This window comes from Musca vetustissima, unplaced genomic scaffold (genome assembly GCF_032173495.1).
Source record: "Musca vetustissima isolate MV318-11 ecotype Yass unplaced genomic scaffold, APGP_CSIRO_Mvet_v1 utg3344, whole genome shotgun sequence".
Lineage (NCBI taxonomy): Eukaryota > Metazoa > Arthropoda > Insecta > Diptera > Muscidae > Musca > Musca vetustissima.
In genome coordinates, this window is record NW_026885918.1 from 327030 (window position 1) to 346419 (window position 19390).

At 36.0% G+C, this 19390-nt stretch overlaps 2 protein-coding genes across 2 annotated transcripts; one reads left to right on the plus strand and one right to left on the minus strand.

Annotated features, from left to right (window-relative positions):
• Window positions 1-1186: 1186 nt before the first annotated feature.
• On the minus strand, window positions 1187-2590 carry LOC133333290 (dnaJ homolog subfamily A member 4). Its single transcript, XM_061541605.1, has 2 exons — window positions 1486-2590; window positions 1187-1365 (listed from the first exon to the last, which is right to left on the minus strand). Exons 1-2 carry the CDS (start codon window positions 2575-2577, stop codon window positions 1255-1257), a joined length of 1203 nt encoding a protein of 400 aa, XP_061397589.1. The 5' UTR covers window positions 2578-2590; the 3' UTR covers window positions 1187-1254.
• Window positions 2591-8158: 5568 nt separating this feature from the next.
• On the plus strand, window positions 8159-12742 carry LOC133333275 (serendipity locus protein H-1). The gene is made up of 3 exons (XM_061541589.1): window positions 8159-9495; window positions 10113-11641; window positions 12163-12742. The coding sequence occupies exons 1-3, from the start codon at window positions 8402-8404 to the stop codon at window positions 12720-12722; spliced, it is 3183 nt and encodes a 1060-aa protein (XP_061397573.1). The 5' UTR covers window positions 8159-8401; the 3' UTR covers window positions 12723-12742.
• Window positions 12743-19390: the final 6648 nt, after the last annotated feature.

A 19390-nucleotide genomic window follows, 5' to 3' on the forward strand; every position in this document is an offset into this window, starting at 1 on the left:
AAAATATGTATCGGGTTATCTGGTTTGATATCAACTGGTATGACTCACTTTTAAAAACAAAAATCCTGTAATTGATATAAATGGCCATACCACAAATACTGAGTAAACCAAATCAACAGCAAATTATATTTGAAAGTTTTAAACGTATTTTTATTTATTTTGAACTAACTCTTGATTTTTGTTTTATTATTGTAAAGTATGATTAAGATTGTGTATTTTGTAAACGTCGTTCGAGATACTTTCATTGTTCTTTTCGAATGCAAATCATCTTATCCCCACCCAACAGAGAATATATTTATTAAGTTAATATATGTTTGTTTGTTTCAATAATATGCCATGCCGAAAATTGTAATTTGTGTATTTGAAATAAATAACCATAAATTACCAGGGTGTATTACCAACAAACACTCTTTTGCTTCTTGTTTCCTGCTCGGCTCTGTAATATATTAAAATATGCAAGAATGACGGAAGGAAAAATACCAAATATACGAGTATTGTTGTGTTGGAATGAACAACCGAATCGAACAAAAATGCATGCCATATTCCATAAAATCAAAAATGGTTGCATTTAATAATCAAATATAGTTTAAGTAAGTGGTATTACTACTACGAGATATAAATATATATGTATGCAGCATGTAATATAATATATATAAAGTTACAAATACAGCGGTGTATATAATGTACATTCATAAATTTTCAATGTTTCTATTCCTTGATGTAATTTAGACATTTCTTCTGTCTGCTGATTAGCTAAAACGTATTACAATATCTACTAATGAAACGGTTGATAGATAGGTTGATCGATTGATTTATTCCTTCCAGCCCAAAGACGAATGAAGAATTATTCATCGGGTCTTCTAATTCTTGAATTTGTTATGTTATATGACATTGATGCTTGATATTTTGTATTCAGAAGAACGTTACGGAAATAGCCAAATAGTTGCCGCAGAAATGTGGTAGTGGTTGATACAAAATTTAAACACAAAAGATTTTTGAATTTCCAGTTCTAGATTTTGCAATATATTGTTTATGTTCGTGGTTTTGTGTTTCAAATGAATGTTCTAATTTTTTATTATTAAAACGAGGAATAGTGAGAGTTAGCAATAGGGTTAAGTTACATGTATGGTTTGCTGCTGTTGCTGCACTCTTGCTCAGCATGGTTGTTTTCCTTTAAATCTTCTGATGTATTTTTGTGGGAGTAGTTTGTTTATAAGCTGGATTCGCCGTTTTATAATTAGTTACACATGCTTCTTAACTTGAGGAACATTGCTGTACTCTGGGTCCTTCCTCATAGCGATCATCTTCTTCGTACGCCATGCGATGATGATGCTGATCCCGGCGTTGCTTAGGATCAAATTCAGACTGTAAGATGCAAAAAATAAATAAATACAAATTATGCAAGATTTCGTAATGATGGGATTACAATATAAATGATTTCAATAGGAGCCGGAACTACAAATAGAAGATGGAACAACAACTTACCAATGTGACTTGTTCAGCATCTATTGGAATGGTTACTTCTGGTCTAGGTGGCAAACATTGCTCCAAAGCGGGAATAATAGAAACTGGAATTGATTCGGGGAAGATCACTTCAAATTGGATGATGAGGCGACCCTTTTCAAGTGGATTCTTGTACAGGGGCATACCCTCATCCATTATACACTTCGTCATTTCATGTTTTATAACTTCGCCTGGAGGTGATGTGATAACTAAATCACGATCATCTAGTGTCTTGATCACCCTACTGAAACCGCACAAAGCCTCTACCAATTGAATGGGCATCTTCATCATTAAGTCTGTGCCAGCGTGAACGAAGGTCTGATGTTCTTTCTCGTCCAGTAAAATAATAATATCGCCGGGCTGGGAGTCGGGTTCATGGTCACCTTCGCCGCTGAATACAATCTTCTGGCCGTCACGCATACCCTTTTCAATGTGCACTTCGAGAACTTTACGTTCGCGCACTGTCTTTCGGCCGTTACACTGTTTGCAACGATCCTTCTCCGAAATCATCTCACCAGAACCGGCACACTTGCGACAAACCTGTTCGATGTGTTGGACCAAACCGGGGCCGATTTGTTGGATGCGTGATTCCAAACCGGCACCATTACATTGCATACACTTTTCAATAGCTCCTTTCCTGCCACCGCGGCCCTCGCATTTGTCACAGATGACATTCTTTTGCAGGGCCAATTTGCGTGTTGCTCCATTGTACAATTCCTCCAATTGGACAGACATTTGATGAACAACATCTTTGCCGCGGCGTTCACGACGACGGCCCGATGTGAAACCACCACCGAAGAATTTCTCAAAGAAGTCCATGGGATTGCGGAAATCTCCGGTGTCGGCACCGCCCTTCTTGATAGCAGCTTCGCCACCCTCGTCATAAATGGAACGTTTATCGGGGTCGGACAATACCTCGTAGGCCTGAGAAATTGCTTTGAATTTTTCACCCTCATTTGGGTTTTTGTCTGGATGATATTTCAGGGCCAATTTTCTGTAGGCCTTCTTCAATTCATCAGGCGTGGCATTGGGTTTGACTCCCAACAGGTCATAATAACCGGTTTCTTTCACCATTTTTCAAATAATTGTGTGTATTTGTGGGCTTAACGATTTTTTCTTGCTGCTTTTATCAAATAATTTCTTCTAGTTGTGGAAGAGGAGCCTACTTCCTTTTTTGTGTCCTCTTTCTTGTTGGCTTTTTTGTGAATGTTGTTGTACACACAAAGATGACAAAGGGATGAAAAGGATCTGGAAGAAAAAAAAACAAAAAATTAAAATGCTGTATATTTTTTTGTAAACAGAGTTGCCAAACAATACGGTTGTTTCTAATTTCCCCCTCTCTTTTGAAATATAAATAAAATAATTATACATTATAAACAATTTATTTGCTATGAACTTTCGATACACTTCTAAAATATTTAAATCGATTGAATCAATCATTTATCTGTCGCTCATACTACCTACTATGAAATAAATATGTAGTATAATTGTGTTTTCTTGTGGGATGTGTGCACGTTTGAATGCGACGTGACGTCGATATGGAAATCAAGGTCAACCGCCCCCATGTGTTTGAGGGGGATGGTTGTTTTGGCGAAAACGTTTGTAAAAGTAACAACATCGAATAGTGATTAGTAGTATAATATTAAGTACGGAAATGTGGTTACCAGGTAACTATGAAGTGCATAGTGGTGCTGGTGAATAACGAAAATTTGATAATAGTTGTAGAAAACTACAAATTTACAAACACCTGCCGTCCTATTAGGGACATGAAATGTAGGGCTGTTCCTATCCTGTTAGACCAGAATTAACCTCCAGCTGTCAATTTCATTTTATATTGACCATGTGGTCTAAATGTGTACTACTTTGGCCTTATATAAACGTATACTTTTGTAGGTTCATTGGGGAAATTGTATGAATTGAGTTTTGATTACGAATTTATCAAAAATATTTTAAGGCTTTGGTTACCAATGACGTGGACTTAAAGACCACAAATGGTGGTGTTGTAGAAGCTCTATTGCTTTAACACAATGGGCTTAATTTACAGACGTTGGTAGAGAAAGACCCCTCTGTCCCGAAAACGAGACCAAAAATGTCTGACTTGTTGAGGGCTCCGATCGTGGTTATCTCCTATTTTATTTATTTACTATGTACCACGTACTTATTTGGTTTTTGGTTTAAAAAAATTAAGGGAACAAACAATTATGATATAGATAAGACATATCGATATACATATAAGAATTGTATTTACATTTGAATTGACTTTTTTCATAACATTTTTTTAGTAGTATATGTATATCGACATGAAATTCCTTTGAAATAATACTTCCAAAAGTGCCGCCCTTTGGTCGAGTATAAGTCGTCAAGTAATCCGAGATGAGTTTCTCCTAATGCCAACTTAAGACGATCTTTTATCCCAAAAGGACTCAAACTCGAAAAATAACTTCTATTAGAAAAATAAAAATTGCTGAACAATTGGAGATACTAATTTTGGATTCTAATACCTCGGAGTGTATTTACAGTATTCCCCAATAGACGCAAACGTAAAATGTTTATTAAAAAATTCGGAATAAAACTTCATTATAATTTAACCACATAGCCAGCCCCATTATTTCCGATTTTTCTGAATCTGAAATGGGAAAATGTATACTTTCCAAAATATAGGGGTTTCAATTTTGGTGGGAGGTAGTTTTATAGGAAAGATAAGCCAAATTAACTTAGTCATAACCATAATCAATACCTGAAACTGTTTATTCCTGATGATGAAAAAAGGTCAAGAAAATCATGTGTAAAGATCAGCAGTTAAACCTCCTACTTTTTTAAATTCAAAGTTTGATATTTTAAAGTAGTCGATCAAAAAAAAAAAACGGTGTGCGAATACGGTCCTCTTCTTCTCGATCAAATATTTTGTTTCGCATACACTCAGCATGACGTCAAATAAACAGAACATTTTATAATAAAAAAAATATACATATTATATCGAGGTACACGATTATCTTTCTATTATTTGCCTGCTCTGTAGTAGAAACAGTCATCGTGTATTTTCTAGATATTTTATTAAACGACGACGACAACGGCTACGAACAGCACATTGCACACATGAAGAACTACAATGATGACTATGGCATTCCCTCCTGTCTTTTTCCATGTTTTTGCACCAAACTCAAACGCCGAACGCCGCCGCCGCTGACAGCTGCTCTAACAAGTAAATACAACACTGGGGTTTGGGGGTAACAACGAGTAAACACACTCTCGCACACACATGTAAACAACACAACCAATGGAACCACGAACAAAAGGAAGAAATAAACTAAAAAATACGCAAAAAATTTCTATCTGCTTCCACATGTTCTCAAAAGAAAGAAATGAAAATGAGGAAATAAAAACTATTTTTCAGGTTGATGTTCTGTTTGCCCAAAAAAGAGATCACGCTTTTAATTTAATTTCAATTCCAAATAGATAATCATTGAAAACAGTAGATAATTTTGAAATGAAAAATAAATATTGCAAAAAATTGTGATATTTAAATTTTCCACAATTTAACATGATAAGCATTTTTTAGTCTTGACTAAATACATACTGACTGATATATATGGCGATACTGTCAAAGGGCAACAGACAATAAAGGGCAGGTGATTTCTTCAGTCCCCCAGAAAAAACCTAATATTGTAGGAAATTACCCAAATCGACGGATTTCTTTCATCACATTTTTTCTGCCTAGGGCAAATGAATTACATAAATTTTGCTCTTAAATTAACAAAAAAAAACAGATGAATGTCACAGTCAAGTCAGGGAAGAAAGTTGAAGAACCCATTCGGCGACATACACACGCACAAATTCTCATTTTTTCTCACCACAAATGCGTCACTTGGTAACAGTTATACAAAGAAAATGGTAAACTTTTGCACAATTTTACCTTTTCGGATGTCAGGTAAACTTTTTCGTTCAATTTGTTGCGAAAAATTTTTTTAAATAATCTAAAAATAAAATGTGTTTCTTCTTTTTGTACTAATGTACCAAGTCCCTTTTTAAAAATACCGTTCAGATTTATTTGTTAAATGCACTCTTTGTTTCTCTTATAATTTTTTTAATATTGACTTTTATTTTTACTGACAATTTTCTAGATAATTTGTTCTCCCTTTACAACAAAAAGAAATACTAATAAATATTGGCAAATGGAACTCACACAAAAAATGATCCGTCGCGCAATACTTTTATTTTACGAATGGATGGCGTTTTCCTTCGTTTCTTCAATTTTCTAGAAGTCGAATTGCCAATCGTTTGTTAGACAGAATGAGAGTGTTACCAATTGTGTATTCCAAAAACTAAGCTTCTTTTTTCCCCATATGTTATGCAACGTGAAATGTTATCCGAACAATTTAGTGTGTGTTCCGGCACAAAAAGCACAACGGATTCATTAGTTAGCGTGGTTTTATATTTGTCGGGATCGGTATCGGTGTTGAGAGTTTCTCTCTCTCTCAGTGGTAAATTGTGAATTGTGTTGGAAAACATTACCACAGGTAGGAACAAAAAAGTACGAAAAGGTACCTGAAATTCTACTTCAAATGATAATAAATCATAATTATCGATAAATATTGGTCAATATTTATACCAGTTATTTGCATAAATAATATATGTTATAATTTAAGCGTAAATGTATTCAAGAATAATAAAAAATCTAATTTTTGTTTTGGTACGTTTATGTCAATTCGTACCTTTTGTGAACAAAAAGTACGCTTGTTACAAAATTAAAAATAGCGCAACTCTCAGGAGAGAGAAACTCTCAACACCGATGCCGATCCCGACAAATATAAAATCCTTGTGGTTGTTGTATTTTCTATAACAAATGACGCGACGGATGGCTCTATGTATCGCGTTAACGCACGCCTTTTCCACAGGCAAATTTTTATTTGTGCGAGGAAGAAAAACAAAACTTTGCCTGTTCAGAATTTGCGGTACACGCAAATTCTGCTTTGCTCTGTTCGTTGAAAACAATTTTGTTGACATTTCCTCTTGAACCTATTTGTTTTACTGACACACAGCCGGCTTTTGTTTACAAAACTGTTGGTTTAATTTGTGCAAGTGAAATTTAATTTTTTATTTTTGCAATTTATATAATAAAATACATAAACAAAATAAATAAAATATTAAAAAATCTTTAAAAACACTTTTGACGTTTCTTTCTTTCTTTGGTATTTTGATTCGCAAGTTTGGCAAAAATTTGCTAGTTGAAAAGCTCGCGAACATTTCAAAAGAGAAAACAAAAAATTTGCCAAATAACAATTTGCCTGTGGAAAAGGGGACGAAGCACACATCAACTTCAAGCGAATAGCTCATCGGATCTATTCTGCTTACCAGAATAATGAACAATGAGAGTCACAAACATGACTCTGATATCCTTTATATTTCGGCGTTTAAAAAGGATTTTAGGATATCTTACGCCTATTTCTTTTAAGGGCTAAGCAAAATGTTCGCGTTGAGCTATCAGTCGCGTTATGTGTTATCGAAAATACATCAACCACAAGGAAACGATAACACTAACATTTGAATTTTATGTGCGTACATCATCGGGATAAAGGGTTAAGCAGAATGCTCGCGTTGAGCCATCCGTTGCGTTTTGCGTTATCGAAAATCAACAACCACAAGGAAACGATAACACTAAAGGGTAAAGCAGAATGCTCGCGTTGAGCCATCCGTCGTGTTATATGTAATCGAAACTACAACTACCACAAGAAAACGATAAACACAACTTTTTGCGTGCGTTAACGCAATAACAAAAAACGCTCAACGCGAACATTCTGTTTAGCCCTTAACGCATGAAGTTGATGTGCGCTGCGCTTTGAAATTAAATATATTTTAACTTTTTGCGTGCGTTAACGCGATAACAAAAAACGCTCAACGCGAACATTCTGTTTAGCCCTTAAAGGGCTAAGCAGAATACGCCATCCGTTGCTTTTTGTGTTATCGAAAATACAACAACACAAGGAAACGATAACACTAACGCATGAAGTTGATGTGCGCTGCGCTTTGAAGTTAAACATAACATAAAAATATATGTACACAACTCCTTAGAGCAACGTACCTCAAATTCATAACGCGGCGAATGACACTATAGGCCCGTTTTTTTTTGGCTTGAACGTGGTTTTCAACATATGGCAACAACCATGGTACAATTATTCAAGGTAGGCCATAGCAACTTGTAAATTACAATTTTTTCTTACTGTGGCTTGTTATGCCAAAGTCATTTTTTGAAAAATATAACAAAAAAAAATACGAAAATCGTTTTGTTTGAAGATGAATTTTACAACATTTGAAAGGAATACCATTTTTTGTAAAATGTTAAAAATATGCCAGACATATGATTCCAATTTTTTCATAATTTGACTTTTGACAATATTCAGCTTTCAAAATCTAAATATCACCCTTCGAAATGTACGCACAACACGTGCTCAGTGGCAATAACTATTACAAAATGTTTAATATTTCTATCTTGTTTTATTTTATCTTATTATCATCTTCAAGAAATTCCCTTTTAAAGACCTCATAAAAATTGGTCATTATCGAAGAAATCGACCAAGAATTTAGTTTCGATTATATAATCGATATTTGTCGATTTATCGATTACCACGCAATTCGACCTATGCATCCCTAGAGAAGCGAAAGAGAAGAATAAAAATAAAAATGGCGTGTCAAAATAATATAGCGTCGTCTAATCGTATCGTATTTTTGTGAAATTATTTGTGATAACTTCTTAATAAAACGTTAAAAAACTATTCGAGTCAGTAGCCATATGCAAAAACTAATTAATTATCGAATCAATGTGTGTTGCGAATAGTGCTGAAGACAAATAAACTGAAAAGACGGCATAACCTCGAAATTTTGTGACATAAATATTGGTAATATGAAAGAAGGAAAATTGCCGCCTAAAATGATGGGTGGTGTTGGCGGCAGTGCACCGACAACAACAATGATCCAGTGTTCACCAACAATATCATCGACCTCGTCTAGGGGAACATCTGCGACACAGTCCAGTCCGGTTTCCTCGTCGACGCCGAGCAAGCAGCCCAGTGATGAAATACTCAGCTCATTGCTGAGGATGAACAATTTCGACTCGATATCGAGTATTAAAGACGAGTCTTTGGATATCGACTTGTCGGCTTGTGTAACAATAAGTGCCGATCCGTCCGGCATGATTGGAGGCAATAGTTTGTCGTCTTCGGATTTTTGGAAAGCGTTGGACGAGAGTGCACAGACATCGCAGTTGGATGTGAGTGGCGGCGGCGGTGGAAGTGGATCTGCGAGTGGAGGAAGTGGTGTTGGTTGTAGTAGATCTCCACCGTCACCTTCTCCATCGAGCAACAACAGCATTTTAAACACGAGCGAGAAGGGCGACTTGGGTATGGTGTTAAAGAAGGAACAAACAGATTTCAGTGGAACTTTCCTGAAACCTTCATGTGGTATAACATTTTCCCCATTAAAGCGTTGTAGCAAAGCACCGAGCACGGAACAATTACATCTGATGAAGGATAAATCACCAACCAGAATAGGCAAACTGGAAGGACCAAACCAAAACAACAACACTGGTGGGCCACCCTCATTATCGCCCATAATCCGTATAAATCAATTTCCAAAGCCAACGCTTGACTTGCCCAGATTGAATGGCGGAACAGTTACCATTAAAAAGGAATCAATGACAAGCAGTGACCAGATGGCACAGCCACCGCCTTTGGCAGCTTTAGATTGTACCGTAAATAAAAACGAAACAGCTCCAACTAAAGTTATCTTGGAACCCATGTACAAATGTTTAGATTGTGATGTCGCCTTTCAGGGCAGTCAGGAATTGGCAAATCATAACAGTCATCGTATGATCTATAAATGCATGGAGTGTGATCGTGAATTCGATGCAGAACCATCATTGAAGAAGCACTTGAAAACCCATCGACCAATCGATGCTCGTAAAGATGCATGGAAAAAGTGTCCCGACTGTGGAAAGTGGTACGTATCGTAATTGTTAGTGTTAGGGTGTTTTATTTTTGCTGAAGAGAAAACATTTTCAAATGTCTTGAAAAAAAAAATTAAGAAATATTTACTGTTATTAAGGGGAATTAGGGTAACATTTATATTGGCAAGAATTATTTAAAATCCATATTTCCGAAATATGTTTGAAAATTGGAAAGTATTTTAATGAAATTAGTTATTATTCCAACCAATTCCCACCAATATTCCCTTCGGATAAATAATTGATTTTTTGTTGTAGCGACCTTTATTTAGCCTAGGTTTGAGACTTTTAACTAGGGACCGTTGTATACATGTCTTAACAACACTTAAAACATATACATTTTGATATCACCTTCCTTTTGGTTCCTATTGGCATGTGTGGGTAAAGCCAAGATTTTCCCTTCAGATTTTGTAGACTTTCTAATTTGACTTCTTGTAAAGAAACCCTAAATGATCCAAATAAGATTATATTTTATTGGCTTCCACATGTACAGGAAAATGGATTCGAGTCAATATCAATGTCGATCTTTAAATTCATTATAATATACATACATTTTAGTTATAAACATTTAAGATAAAATAATATTAACAATTATTTTATTGTTTTATTTCAGCCTTAAACTGGGTAGCATGTGGATGCATCGTAAAATACACACAGAAAATAAAAAGTACGGCTGTGAAATATGCGGACAGAAATTTGTCCAGAAAATCAATTTAACACATCATCAGCGTATCCATACCTCAGAGAAACCATACGAATGTTCCGAGTGTCAGAAACGTTTTCAGGAACGTAGCCATTTGCAACGCCATCAGAAATACCATGCCCAGACACGATCGTATCGTTGTGAGAAATGCGGTAAAATGTACAAAACCGAACGATGTCTCAAAGTCCATAACTTGGTGCATTTGGAGCAACGACCATTCGCTTGTACGGTTTGCGACAAATCGTTTATATCCAATTCAAAATTAAAGCAGCATTCGAACATACACACCGGCGAACGACCATTCAAGTGCAACTATTGTCCTCGAGATTTCACAAATTTCCCCAATTGGCTGAAACATACTCGTCGTCGTCACAAGGTCGACCACAAGACGGGCGAAATGCTAGAGAACATTCCTTCATATTGTTCCAAGAAATCGACACGAACACCAAAGGAGAAGAAACCCAATGGAACCGACACTAAAAATACCACAACGACAACGCCAGCAAGTCAACAAAATTCTGCCTCTACGACGAATCTAAATGGGAATAATGGCATTGATCTCAATAAAATGGACACGACGTGTGACTCCGGCACCAATACTGCGACTACATTAGTTGCATCTGTTGTTCCTCTAGGCACTACGGCTGTTACGGTAGCATCAAAGACATCTGTCGCTACTACCGTTGCGAATACTGTCGTTGTTAATAACATTGGACCACCGCCGTTGGCCAAAGTTCCGGCCAAACGTAAGAAAAAAGTACAACCTGTTGCAATAAATACAACAATAAAAACCGAAAAGGACATTGTTGCGACCACAGCCAACTTCATTGTCACTGCAGCTCAGAATTCACATATTGTGAATATGTCAACGTCGAACGGAATAGGCCCACCACCCTTGGCTTTGGTCTTTAGCACAAAACCCATGATGGTTTCGGGTAATATGTCGCCCAGCACAAATGCGACAGCCGCCTCTTCATCTATTAACAATTCACCTCTAATGCCCACTCAACAGCCGAATATTAAAGTTGAGAAAGTTAAAAGAGAGCGCAAACAGTCGATGCCAAAGCAAGTGCAACAAGTCCCTCCACCAATAATAATCAAGAAGGAATTTATAGAGCCAAAAGCTGAGCTGCACGCTGGACACAATGATCCACATCGAACAACACAACAACAGCATGAGCCGCCGCCGCAACAACAAGCCAAAACACCATTCCCCGATCTGCATTGCCTGAGTATAACATCAGCTGAGGAATTGATTATGGAACAGGCCTTGGAAATGGAGGAATGTGGTCTGTATAAACCCACCTCAGCGGCAGCTACTACAGTTATGCCCACTTTTGCCGAAACTGATAATGCAATCTCTTCCGAATCGGTGGCGAATATGCATTTTAAGATAAAAGAAGAGCATCATGATATGGATTTAAAAACAGAGGACTATGGTATGTTGTTATTATATTATTAAATTCTGTTAGTTTTCATATAAACCTATAAATGTGTGAGGGTAGATCAGTTCAATATGTAATTCATACATTTTTCAATATTATTTGGAGGAGTGTTAAATTCGTATTACTACATAGATGTTTATTAAATAATTTAAGGACCTTTGAAAAGGCCAGATAAGTCTGGTAATTCTTCTAATATTTTGCTTAAAAAATATTATATATTTTACCATAAGGTGGTATGTATATTAAATTTTTTATTCCATTTCAAGATACTTACCGAATGAAATATATTTAATGCACATAATGTACATATACATGTAGTTCACTCGACATATGTAGGTGAATTTCTGTTATTTGGACTCTGCTTAACCCTTATGATCATACAGGACCATTGTACCTCTATTGTTGTACTACTCTAGATATAAGGATTCCGACCGATTTTAGATGGCTTATTCATTTCATTCAATTGCGTATAACATATATTTATAAATATACTAATATTCTATTTTTCTTTTCAGATTCCATTAAGAAAAGCATATCATCCCTGGAATCATCACCTTTCTCTTCACCAGCTTCCATGGAATTTGCCACCTCACAAACATCTGCAAATGATTTCAATCCGACAAATACATTTTATTTACCCCAATTCACAATTACAAACAATCAAATTATCTCCAACAACTCGCCCACAATTGCTGGTTCCATGAAAGTCGAAGATTCCAATAATGCAACAACGGCAGCAACGCGACAAGTACGACAGCTGGTGGCAACAAATATCAATGGTGTGCCGGAACTCATACAACTAACGAATAGTAGTGGCGGCAATTCTAGATTTGTAAAATCGAATATGGTCTCAAATGTCAACAACAGCAGCTCTACGACAGGCAATGACAACACCTCATCCTTTATCAATCAACTGTATTTACCGCTCACTGTAAATGCCGGCCCAGTTCTGATGAAATCACATCAAGCTTTACCTTCAGTTGATACGCTTTTGTTCTCGCACTCGAAGCTGGCGCTGTTCAACAATCGTAATTTACCAAAACAAGCAACAACAGCTCAACACAATTTGTCCTAATCCAAAGTTGAAACAACTTTTCACTAGTTAGTTGCAAAGCCACAGAATATTTGATGAAGAGTTTTAGATTTTTTGTTGTTCATCATAAAACACCGTTTGACTTTTCTATGTTGGGTTTTCCTATTTCTATTTAAGTTAACAATTTAACGGTCCCCCCTAGATTACTTGTCATATACATAAAACAAACCATCGGATTATATCGTCGTATAAAATTTAGCATCTAACAACAATTAACCAGATATGTATATTTTAAGGCCTATTATTCATAGTATCATGAAAATTTCCTTTCTTTCCAAAAAATAAATATGTGGTAGTTTTGTTTAATTTAGATTGTAGTGAAACGTAAGCGAACGAATCGAATGTTATATATTAATATATATATTTTTTTGCAAACCAATGTCCTTTAATCATAAGAAAACTTTTTTAGTCTTGGTAGTTTGTACAAACAATTTTGTAAGAAAAAAATTAAACGATAAATAAAAAATGTTTTTTCTCAGATTCATAAAGAAATATTTAATTTTGTGGGTAAAAATATATCGAAAAAATCACCAGACGTAAAGAAATTTTATGTGTAAAAATACCGCGAAATATTCACAAGGCAACCCGTAAGCTATATATATTCACCCCTATTCCGTATGTCGTCGTCGTTGTCGACGACGTTTCTCTTTCGACATCACTTCGCATCGACATCGACATCACTTCGACACTGATTTGGTATTCTGTAACACTCATGCGACGATGTCGACTATTTATCGATAATATCAATAAAAACAAAAATTTTGTTGCATATTTTTGGGCAAAAATGTGTTTGTATCCTTCACCGCACTGTGGCACAGGGCATTATGTCTTGGTAAATGTGTTTGCAACGACCAAAAAGAAACGAGATAGACCCATAGTTACTTTTTAGTATATATATGTACATAGAATTATTTTTCAGTCGATTTATGCATGTCCCTCCATTCATGTATTATTTTAAACAAGTTACATGCCACCATTATGATCCGAACGGGATGAAATTTGGAAAAAATCCATCCAATTGGGATGAAATTTTATTTCCACATAGACGAGTCCTATTGACATTGGTCAAAATCGGTTTAGATTTATATATAGATCCCATATATTTTTCTTTATTTACACTTTATTTTGCATTAAGTATTGAATAGATTCTAGAATAGGGAATACCAATTTGCAAAAGACGACTCTCTTCGACGTCGATTCGTGTCGACGACGACATACAGAATAGGGGTGATTGTTGATCTGAATAAAATTCAACGTCGCTTCAATCATGTTCGTCTATGTGCTTAAATTACAATAGACCTCGAATGTTTAGGACGTAGATTTGAAACTTTCTGCATACGTTGCTACTACTCGTAGGATATTTGGTATTAAATATGAGATATATCGGTCCATGGCTGGGTCAGCAATATAACGGTACCCCCAGATGTTAAGTATCGAACACCAAAACAATAATGACTTCTCCTTAAAGTATGCAACGAAATACGTCAAAATCAGCAGCTGCTGAAAATTTGATTTTTTTGAAAGAATATCTCAACAATTTAAAACATTAAATGTTTTTATGCATTTCTGACCCAATGGAGAGCTCTCCAATCCTACCAAATCTTGAAAGTATTGATCGAAAAATTACCACAGCAATTATGAAAGTGTGTATGTATACGTAAACAAATAACAGCTGACAAATCCACTTCATTTCATATTTATACTTGTCTAAACAGCTAGGATTTCATATCTCAATTTACAAATCGTGTCGATTTTGAAGGCGTAGTCTAATCACGCCTCTATTCTAAAACGAAACATTTTCAAATACAACCATGCGTTTGCACCAAAACAATAATCACTTCACCTAAAAATATGCTTCAAAATACGTATAAAATCAACAGAATTGCTTTAGGAAAAATATGGCAGCTGCTGAAAAATTAAAATAGTTTGTTATATTTTTGATCCTATTATTATTGATTCCTATAAAAACAATGAAAATATTGATTGGAATGGAAGAATCTAGTAAAATACGTATGTTTGCGTAAACAAATAACAGCAGACAAATCATATTATCATTTTAATACGTCGATGTAGTCGTCCAAACACGTGTAATGCCTTAAGTTATGAACTCCCCATTTCCGTATTTCATACAATAAAAAAAAAACAGAGTGGCAACATTATTTGAAAGTATAATTCTAACGCCGTATATATAAATTAAACAACGACTCTGTTCTCAGACACAAGCTTTCCTTAGTCCAAATTTAGATTAGGCGAGTTTACTTGCGCAAGTTTTTTTTGGGAGAGAGGGGCAAGGGGAATAGAAATTGAAAAAAATTGCTCGTACCGACAATTTTCTGGCAATTCGCTTTGTTTATATTTTTTGTATTGTCAGTAATTTGAAATACCAATACAAAACTTTGACAAAGACATAAAAGTATAAAGATAGGACAATTGAATTGCCAAGTTGGCCGTTAGATGGCTTTTGCTCTGTTGTTACGATATCGTAACAACATTTTCTGTTAATTACAAAGAGAACAACATTTTTTACTCTCTGAAATGCAATGGAATAATGACAGAAAAACCCTAGAGAGATTAAAAACAATTTATATGTCTGGCAACATTTGGGAAATATATATGATGTGTTCCACAATGTGCAAGGCGAATTTTTGTCGCTGCTACAGAAATTATGTTATAATTATTATTATTATTTTAGGTTTTTAGTAATTTGAAGACTTTCTCCTACGCCATAGAATCGTTTTAAACGACACCCCCGATGCAATGAAAACACAATGTAAATAGTGAAAGACCGCGAAAAAGCATTTCAATTTGAAAACGTAAGAAGGGAATATATATTCACTACTTATTTCAATAAACTTAATAAAAATTTGGATACTGGAAAATATAGTGCACTATATAATAAGAATATATATGTTGTAATACGGATCTCAAATGGTTCAAATATACGCATATTGCATTATACTATGTTCTGACGTTGTTCCTCTCTAATTATACCCTTCACAACACTGTGGTACAGGGTATTATGACTTTGTGTATATGTTTGTGACAGGCGAAAGGAGACGAAATAGACACATGGCTCCTTTTGACAATATGCAATCACTTTCTGAGTCGATTTATGCATGTCCGTCCGTCTGTAGATGGTAAATTGTGAACAAAGTACAGGTCGCATTTATGATCCGATTTGGATGAAATTTGGCACAGCTCACTTATTTGGCCCAAGGACGAACCCTATTGAAATTGAAGAAAATCGGTTCAGATTTATGGTGTACCAAAGTCCCTATATAACTTTCGATTTGCACGAAATTTTGCACAGCGTACTGTATTGTGTCTAGAATGATGTGTGTCAAGTTTCGAGAAAATCGGTTCAGATTTAGATACAGCTCCTATATATATTTTCTTCAGATTTTATGTAAATGAGGCACCAAAGTCCCTTCATATTTTTCGATTTGCACGAAATTTGGCACAGGGTACTGAATTAGGTCCAGATTGATATGGGCTAAGTTTCGATTCAGATTTAGGTATAGCTCTCATATATAGTTTTGTCAGATTTTATGTAAAAGGTGCACCAAAGTCCCCCATTCTCGGTGTCAACATTTTTTTATTAATTCGAATCTGCTCTTGAAGATATAGCCGATTTATTTTGTCAGCATCAAGTGACGGCAAGAGTGATTCTCAAACTTTTAATTCATTTTTCTCGAAGCTGTGTTTCGCTAATGGCGGGGACGATAACTCATAAACTAATAATCCAATCGGTTTGTTAGTACCCAATTAATAATAATAAAACATTTTTTATACTTTTTTTGTTGTTGTATAATTATTTATTTATTGCCATAAATGAGTTTTTTTAATCACTTAATAATTTTGTGCGATTTTATTTTTTGGAAGATTTTTTTTTTTTGAGGAGGAAATAAAAACTTTCAAGATAGATTAAAAACCAGTGAGCTGAGCAGTATAGTCGGACGGGGCCTACCACATGATATCCTGCACAACTTCTACGAAAATTTGATTTCCTGTAGTTCTATATTCTGAGCTTGAGCCATATGTCGCAATATTTGCACCCTCTTGACCGACTATAGGTCAAGAAATATTACAAATATTCAGTACACCCCTTCGGCTTATAACTGTGCCTATAAATCGACTCGAAAAAAAAAACACAAAAATAAACTTTCGGTCCACTTCAGCCCAAAATTATTATCTGATCATCACCGAAAATTATGGGCATTGTCCTTGACCATAACTGCAACCTCATGGAACATTTCAAAGCGATCACCGCTATATTTCCGCCCTCCAGTGTGGTAATGGTTTACTAAATTATATTTGAATAACCTAAACACCTGTTAATACTTAAGTGTAACTCCAGCAGCCGAGTACATACGACAATATTGGTATCAATTTAAAGGTCAACCACTCTATTCGCTGTAAAACAAAAATTTGTCATTTTTCACACAAAAGTCAGGGTCCATTTGACCCGCTAAATATTGACCGATCTTTATTTAAAACTGGCATGTTTATTCTTTGCCCCGATACCACTCTCCGTGCAAAAATTCGCAATGTTGGGGTCAGAATTGCGGCCTCTGGAGCGACCAGAAAACCGACAAAAATAAAGTATTTGGTCTATTTCATCCCCTTAATATCAACTGATCTTCACCAAAAACCATAGGGGTCTTCATTGGCCAGAAGAACCCATCCTATATGCAAAATTTCGTGAAGATTGGTCCATAACTGTGGCCTGTATCATGTTTACAAATAATAATAGACAGACGAAAGGCCACACATGTCTAGATCGACTCAGCTAGTCGAGATATGACGATCGGTATACTTAACGGTGGGTCTAGGACCAACACGTCGCGGCGTTACAAACTCTTGGGGCTGCTCAAAGCTATAATACCCTGACATACCCTGAAAGCATTGTTGTTTTTGTATTCATGGGTCATTTAAATCAGCATCATAATCTTCAGGCATCCACATCAACAGGAAATAAACATATTGCAAACAAATTAAAAATTTATGAATAATTTATAAAATTTGGAAAAGTTTCTTCAGTTCAACCATTAGAGCCCAATCAGCCTTAATTAAATTATCATGGAAGTAATCCTTGAAAGCATCGAGACCTTGACCAACTTATCATCAGCTTCAAAATGACGGCCAAACATTTTTGGTGATTCACCGGGTATGGGTTCAATTTTACCCAAATCTCTTTGATTCGATTGAGGTGACATTGCCAATAACGACAAACTCCTTGCTTGGCACACAAATCGGTGTACCATCTTTCACAATACCATTTTCGACCATTACACCTATTACAAAGGGGGTCACGACTGTTAAAGATGAGCTGTGGCAGCGGAACACGGCAATTGATTTAAATTCTTCAAATAAAGCACGCAAAAGAACAAATAATAATTTAATTTCATACAATCTCAAACTTTACTTTGGTTGCCATATTTTTCAAAATAATTAACATTGCTGTTAAGTATTTTTTGGTGAGAGAACATCAAAATGTGAATTTTCCATTAAAATGTGTAGCCCTCTATAGCACAAATTTGACACTAATATTGGAAAATGCGTCTTGTCAAGTCTTTACGATTGTATGTCTTTGTCCCCATTTCCGTATTTCATACAATAAAAAAAAAACAGAGTGGCAACATTATTTGAAAATATAATTCTAACGCCGTATATATAAATTAAACAACGACTCTGTTCTCAGACACAAGCTTTCCTTAGTCCCAATTTAGATTAGGCGAGTTTACTTGCGCAAGTTTTTGTTTGGGAGAGAGGGGCAAGGGGAATAGAAATTGAAAAAAATTGCTCGTACCGACAATTTTCTGGCAATTCGCTTTATTTATATTTTTTGTATTGTCAGTAATTTGAAATACCAAACCAAAATACCAAGTTTAACTGCGATTGACTGCGAAATGAAATCAGCGAAATCGTAGACTTTATGAATCGGAATAACATCATGGTCGCCGCGATCCAGGAAACCAAGCTGTCTGATACCTGTAGCTTGCACCGTTGCGATGGTTACAACGTGTTGCGAAAGGATCGCACTAGAAGCGGAGGTGGGGGACTTGCTTTCTTGTTACACCACTCTGTACAATACAGACCTATCTCGCTTGAGCTAGACTCTAGTGACCCATATATGGAGTGTATGGGGGTAGCAGTCAAGTGTGGTACTGCCGAGATAGAGGTGCTTAACGTGTACATCCCGCCGTTAAATAGCTGTACCCCGCGTTATTTACCCGACATTAGTTTAATTTTGGAGGGTAATAACCGTCAATGCCCATCATGAACTCTGGCATTCCGTCCTAGGTAATGACCAGAGGGGTACATCGCTGGCAGAGCAAATTGACAGCTCCACGTTTTGCACGGTGAATGAGGATGCCCCCACGAGAATTAGAGGAGATTGCCACAGCTCCCCGGACATCACCATTTTGGCACCAGGTCTGATTAATGACGTAATCTGGCAACCCGTCATTTCTCTTGGTTCAGACCACCTCCCCATCATCGTCTCCGTAAATAGACCACCAGATTTCATAACCTCTGAACGCCGAACTTTCCTGAACCATGGTAAAGCTGATTGGCAAGGTTTCAGAGATTTAACCAATCGCCGCTTCAGAGAGCTGCCCATTCCCTCAGATCCTCGGGTAGCTGAGAGG